This window comes from Orycteropus afer, unplaced genomic scaffold (assembly GCF_000298275.1).
Source record: "Orycteropus afer afer isolate SDZICR_OR568_19922 unplaced genomic scaffold, OryAfe1.0 scaffold00105, whole genome shotgun sequence".
Lineage (NCBI taxonomy): Eukaryota > Metazoa > Chordata > Mammalia > Tubulidentata > Orycteropodidae > Orycteropus > Orycteropus afer.
This window is the reverse complement of record NW_006921692.1, coordinates 2,477,108-2,484,313: the sequence shown is the minus strand read 5'-3', so window position 1 is coordinate 2,484,313 and position 7,206 is coordinate 2,477,108. Positions and strand designations below refer to the sequence as shown.

At 41.2% G+C, this 7,206-nt stretch overlaps 1 protein-coding gene across 1 annotated transcript in view; it reads left to right on the top strand.

Moving 5' to 3' along the window:
* Positions 1-7,206, top strand: part of ADGRV1 (adhesion G protein-coupled receptor V1) — a 947,781-nt gene that overhangs the window by 132,147 nt on the left and 808,428 nt on the right. The window contains exons 28-29 of the mRNA XM_007943393.1: positions 4,088-4,303; positions 6,091-6,306. Of these exons, the coding sequence (XP_007941584.1) occupies positions 4,088-4,303; positions 6,091-6,306 (432 nt within the window). The remainder of the gene's footprint in view (positions 1-4,087; positions 4,304-6,090; positions 6,307-7,206) is intronic.

The window sequence follows — 7,206 nt, the reverse complement described above, 5'->3', positions numbered from 1 at the left end:
TTCTTCCTCAGCGATGTGTTTTGGGTCTGTATCCTGGTCCCTTGTTTCTCCTGCTTTATCTTGCTTTTTTGTGTGGACTGTGATGCTCTGTTGTCTCTGAGGCATTGTGACATTTTTGTGTTTATATTTAATTGGTGATTATATGTTGGAGTGACTTGCCCACAATTTTTGTTTTCTTTTTTTGTTTGTTTGTTATCTATGCAGGCAGAGTACTATGCTGTGCTCCTCTATTCACTAGTTGACAACACTTATACACTCACCATCTGTCTCCTTTCCTTTGTCAGCCTCTTATATGTCCTTGCCAACCCTGGCAAACAGAGCCTGTTCATAGGTCCCTGGAATCCGAATGAGAATGCTATCACTTTAAAATCCAAAATGGTTGCCACTTGTAAACATTCAAAATGGCTGCCACGTGTAAACAATCAAAATGGCTGTGCCCTCCAGATGGCAGAAAGACAACAGCTCAGGTTGTCTCCCTCCTTGTTGTTTTCCTTCCTAGTCATAGGCCACCAGAGCAGTTGTCCCTGCAGCCCTTGGTGACCGGGATTTAGGTCAATTCTCAGGTCCCAATGCCACTTGGAAATATTCAGGGTGTTGGTCTTGTCAGAGTAGCTGACAGTCCGCAACTCCAGCGATCTCTGTACTCACTGTTTTCGTTCAGGTTTTTCCACTAGTTGGTGCCTAATCCATTTCTGTATAGTTCCTTTCAAAGCTCAGTGTTCCAGGATTATCTTCTGTATCTCTGTCAATTGGTTTTTCTTTTCTTTGTTGAGGAGGGTCTTTGTCGCTTGTCTGCCTATTCCTCCATCTTACCGGAAGTCGAGAGATTAGATTCTTATCAGATATGTTGTTCCAAACGATTTTTTCTTAGTCTGTTGGTTCTCTATTTACTCTTTTGAGAAAGTCTTTTGATGAGCATAAATATTTAATTTTAGTTATCTAATTTGTCTTATGTCATTCTTGCATTTGTAGTTGTGTTTGATAGTCTATTTTTGAAGAAAATTTGGTTCAATAAATATTTTAAATATAAGTAGTAGAGTTGTTGTTGTTAGGTGCCATCGAATTGGCTCTGACTCATAGTGACCCTGTGTACAATGGAATGAAACGCTGCCCAGTCCTGTGTGAGCCTCATGATCCCTGCTATACCTGAGCCCATCATTGAAGTACTGTGTCAGTCCATCTCATGGAGGGCTTTTCCCTTTTTTGTTGACCCTCCACTTTACCAAGCATGATATCCTTCTCCTGGGAATGGTCCCTTCTGACAACATGACCAAAGTAAGTGAGATGAAGTCTGGCCATTCTTGCTTCCAAGAAGCATTCCAGCTGCACTTCCTCCAGGACAGATTTGTTAGTTTCTCTGGCAGTCTATAGTACTTTTAGTATTCCTTGCCAACACCATAGCTCAAAAGCATCAGCTCTTCTTCAGTCTTCCTTATTCATTGTCCAGATTTCACATGCATATGGGGCACTTGAAAACACTGTGGCTTGAGTTGTTGTTGTTGTTGTTGTTGTTATTTGCCATTGAGTCAGACCTGACTCATAGTGACCCCTCCTTGGGTTTCCAAGACAATATCACTATGGAAGTAGATTGCCCCATCTTCTTTCCAAGGAGTGGCTGGTGGGTTTGAACTGCCAGCCTTCTGGTTAGCAGTCAAGTAAGTGTCTTAGGCACTACGCTACCAGAGCTCCTGTGGCTCGGGTTAGGCGCACCTTAGTCTTCAAGGTGTGGTCTCTTAGCTCTGCTCCTGCTGTCTTTCATGCCACTCTTTTGGCTCTGGTCCTTCCGTCTCTTATGCCACATGCCAGGGTCTCTTTATCAGGGTCTTGGGTCAAGGATGTACTACATTCCAGTTTCCACATTTTAGGTATCTGTCAAAGCAGTCTCTGGGTACTGTATTCTGTTTTGGTTACCTAGTGCTGCTCTGACAGGAATTTACCACAAATGCTCTCTTGTGACCACCTGGGTCCACTTGAATGGAAATGGGAGAAGTGCATCAATGAAGAAATGGGCTGAGTTTGGTACTCCATGGCGTAGGCCATGGAGGCTAGGGATGAGATGAGGGGCTGGTTGGCCTGAAGTGCAAGGAGTTATGTGGAAATAGTTCCTTAGGACTGAGGGTAAAAGAGAGAAGGCACTGGCTGGTCTGAGGTGAAGGGAAGAGTGTGACTCCCCAGCTTCGCAGCTGGAACCCATGACCTAACTGGGATGGCTAGGGCTGAGCTGACCAGAACCAGACCAAAAAAAGACAAAGGTGTTTGACCCTGAGCTGGTGTTAAGTTGCTGTTATTTGATGGCTTACACTGGGTTAGACTTTGGTTATTTATGGATGTAGATGCCCAAAGTTTCCAGGCAGAATAGTTTTCTTCAGTGAGAAAGAACACTCTTGTCTCTTCAGAGTACTGGTTTGATAGGGATGGGAAAATTAGAAATTGGCTGTCTAAAATGGAGGCAGATAAAGGCATGAAGTGACTGGCTTACACACTTACATGGATGTGGTTATTCTCAAACTGATAATGAAGGGGATGTTAATTTTTGATGTATAAAAGGGATGATGGCTAAAAAAGCCAAGGGGTGGCCTGCGGTGTAGTAAATTACATGGTATGGCTTTTCTAGTCATAATTTTTGTAACTCCTCCTTTGCCACGAGTAGCTTTTTGTTAAAATTATCCAGCTGGTGTATTTCTGTTGGAGTGGGAGGAAAAATCTTCTGGGAAGTTTGCTGTCTCTCAGGTATATAGAATTATGATGTGGGAATTAGCTGGTTTTGACCACTCTGCCAGGTTCAAAAGGAGCCCTCCTAGAGGCAGAGGGAGAGAGTCTCTTTGACTACTGGCAGCAGACAGTGCTGCTGAGAGAAACGTGCTGCTGAGATATGTGAGAGAGACATGCTCCTGAGAGAGACACTTGCTACTGAGAGAGACTGAGAGAGACTGTCAGCTGAGAGATGGCTGGCTGAGAGATGGACAGCTGAGAGAGACTGAGCACATTCCTGAACTTGAATTGTAGCCTGTTGCTTCCCTAATAAACTCCATAATCTGTGAGTTCTGTGTGGCCACTGCAGTGAATTATCAAACCCAGCAGAGAAGTGGTGGGTGCTGTGGGAAGAATGGTTGGTGTCAAGGTTAGTAAGAGGCCGGCGGGGTGGTGGCATGTCTGACCTCATAGGTGCAGGTTTGGGCTACTTTTGGTAATTCTGTCCTCCTTGTAGAGTTAGAGTTGCTCAGAAGATGCCGTCTCTTTGCCCCTTTTGCAGTAGTATTTACTGGTCTTCCTTGTAGGTATATGGATATTATCCTATCACTGACAGCATTATACTTCAGGATAGATCTTGGAACATTCTTTGTGATGGTGAATGCCATTCCTCTTTACTTTGCCATTCCTGGCATAGTAGATCATATGGTTGTCTGATTGAAAATGACCAAACCAGTCCATTTAAGCTCACTAATGCCTGGGATATCGATCCTTATGCATTCCATTTCATTTTTGACAACTTCCAATTTTGCTAGAGTCATACTTCATACTTTCCATTTTCCAATTATTAATTGATGTTTGCAGCTGTTTCTTCTTCTTTTGAGTTGAGCCACACCAGCAAATGGAGGTCCTGAAAGCTTTACTCGATCCACATCATTAAGATCGACTCTACTGTGAGGAGGCAGTGATTCCCCCATCATATTTGAGTGCCTTCTGATTTGAAGGGCTCATCTATTGGCATATTATTGGACAGTTTCAAGGCTATTTGTAAAGTTTTCCCATAATTAACAGTGTTTCACTGCTGTTCATAAGGTTTTCACTGGCCAATTCTTTGAGAACTGGATAGCCCCTTCCTTGTTCTGAGTTTGTCTTAGTTTTAAGGTTCTGCTGAAACCTGTCCACCATGGGTGACCTTCATGGTATTTGAAATACCTTTGGCATAGCTTGCAGCCTCACAGCAACACACAAACCACCACAGTACAACAAACTGACAGATAATGGTGTAAGTAATAGAGGGAAAACACAAAATAATGATCCCATTTGTCTGATGGAATCTTGCTGAGGCTTCTGAATGACTTTTGGTCAGTTAGTTTTTAACTGTTTTCTTGTCTTTCAGTTCCAAATTCTCCACGCCTTGGGCTGAAGGTAGAAACTATTGCTCATCTAATTATCATTGCAAATGATGATGCATTTGGAATACTTCAGCTTTCAGCGTCAGTTGTTCGAGTGGCAGAAAATCACGTTGGACCAATTATCAATGTGACTAGAACAGGAGGAGCATTTGCAGATGTTTCTGTGAAGTTTAAAGCTGTGCCAATAACAGCAATTGCTGGTGAGAAAAGATACTGAAGGAGAAGTGAATTGTTTTAGAGGGACAGTAAATACTTGATAACACAATTCCTCAAAGATGTATTAAAAAAACAAAACAGAAAACAACAATACTGTTGTGTCTTTTTAAGGCACAAATCTAGAGTTTATATCATGTATTTTTGACAGTGTGCATTTGTAGAATTTATGAAAATTGTCAACAGCGTTGTATGTGAATTTAAAAGCTATAAAACATTTTGATCGAGAAGATTCTGACTCATAGCTACCATATAGGAGAGGGTAGAACTGACCAATAGGGTATCCAAGGCTTTAAAGTTTTATGGAAGTAGACTGCCTCATCTTTCTTTCACAAAGCAGCTGGTGGATTTGAATTACCAACCTTTTGGTTAGCAGCCGATGCTTTAACCACTGCACCACCAGAGGTCCTTTTAAAAGTTATGATACCCAAAACATGAACAAACCAATAAAGAATACTAGGGAAAACATCGTTAAATTCTCTCTGGTGTGCTTTTTAGATTCTCAAAGAGATTCAATGTGTAAATGACTAAAGAATGCAGAAATAAATGAACAAGAGCTACAGTTTCAGTGCTTGGCAAAACAGACTTGTCTCTGAGCCTGTTCTTCTTGCCTGCTTATTTATGGAAAGCATGGATGATACAGTTGTTAGCATTAAATATTTATGTATAGGAAAAATTATTTCATTGCCAAATGCAAACATACATTAGGAGACAACCTTATTTGGTGGGACAATTAGATCATTTAGAGGGAAATTATCTAGGAGCCTTTCAGTTAGAATCTTTCCAGTGTGTACTCACAGGAACATGAATGTGAGCAGACAGGTGAAAAAGAAAAATGCTTGACTTTTTGATATAAATCATCTGGACATGATATATGCTTGAAAAGTCAATAAACCAGGCTCAACTAGTTCCCGGGTGGGTGTGTATGTTCTTTTTGGAATGGATAGCCCCAGGAATGCCTGACAACCTCTAGGTGTCTTACTGTACTGCCAGATTAAGCATTGATTATATTCTAGGATATTAGCCCCTAGTCTCTATAGGAGTGTCCCTTCTTTCCCCACCTACTATTTGGCCAGAAGACTACTACTGTCTTCCTGATCTGTATACCAAAAATACCAAACTCTCTGCCTTCGAGTTGATTCTGACTCATAGTGGCCCCCTTTGGGTTTCTGAGGCAGTAAATCTTTATAGAAACACATTGCCGAGTCTTCCTTCTGAAGAGTGGCTGGTGGGTTTGAATTGACAACCTTCTGGTTAGTAGTCAAATGCCTTAGGCACTATGCCACCAGAGCTCCTTCATCTGTATACAGTGGCAGTTTTTAATCCAACTTTGCAGAAAATTTCACAGATTCCAGTTGTATTATCGATGAAGCTAACATGCCATTTGTCTCCCTAGTGAGATTAGAATTCTGGTTCTTGTAAAAGTTTTGCACACCTTTTTTTTTTGTTTCTTTTGTAGAAATGACGATTTTGTGTTGAGGATGACTCTCTGTGTAAAATAGAACAACTTATGCACACTAACTTCTGAAAGTAAAGGAATGAACTTGAACACATTTAGGAGGTCTTTTTAATTGCTTTGTGATATGATCAAATCCATTTTCTGGTGAAAAACATAAAATATTCTTGTTTATAACAGATACATTAAACAACCTCAAAAAAGGTTTTCCAGACATTCCCATGAAATTTGATACATCAGTGTGTCTTCTAATATATGGTATGTCTATGATTATATTTTAGAATAAGTCTGTTAGCATTTTGCCTTTTGTCTTTGTAGGTGAAGATTACAGCATAGCTTCATCAGATGTGGTTTTGTTAGAAGGGGAAACCAGTAAAGCTGTGCCAATTTATGTCATTAATGACATTTACCCTGAGCTGGAAGAATCTTTTCTCGTACAGCTGCTGAATGAAACAACAGGAGGAGCCAAACTAGGGGCATTAACAGAGGCGATCATTATTATTGAGGCCTCTGATGACCCCTATGGATTATTTGGTAATTATAATAGTTTTTGCTTATTTTTTACTTGTCTGTAAAGGTCATGTAAAATGCCTTTCCTTTTCATTTTAGAGACTCAGACTTGATTTGGTCTTTTTTTTTGTTTTGTTTTGTAAATGCTGTTACTGACATATAGGATATGCATGGTACAGTTGGAGCTCTGGTGGTGCAGTGGGTAAAGCATTTGGCTGTTAACCACAAGGTTGGTTGTTCAAACCCACTAGCTGCTCCGTGGGAGGAAGATGAGGCAATCTACTTTTGAAAGATTTAAGTTTTAGAAACTCTATGGGGTTGCTATGAGTAAGAACTGACTTAATGGTAATAGGCTTATGATTGTAGGTACTATTGTAAACCACAAAAAACCCAAACTCACTGCCGTCAAGTCTGTTTGACTTATAGTGACCCCTCCTTGGGTTTCTGAGGCGGTATCTCTATGAAAGTAGATTGCCCAATCTTCCTTCCAATTGTTGTTGTTGTTGTTAGTTGCTGTCGAGTCGTGTCTGACTCATAGTGATCCTATGCACCGCAGAACAAAACACTGTCAGGTCCCATCCCAGCTCCATGATCCTTGCTATATTTGAGCTCATCGTAGCAGCCACTGTCAATCCATCTTGTTGAAAGCCTTCCCCTCTTTCGTCAACCCTCCACCTTACCAAGCATGACATCTTTCTCCAGGGAATGGTCCCTCTGACAACATGACCAAAGTGTGTGAGACAAAGTCTGGCCATTCTTGCTTCCAAGGAGCATTCTGGCTGCACTTCCTCCAGGACAGATCTGTTAGTTCTTTTAGCAGTCCATGGTGCTTTTCAGCATTCTTCGCCAGCACCACAACTCAAAAGCATCAACTCTTCTTCGGTCTTCCTTATTCATTGTCCAGCTCTCACATGCATATGAGGC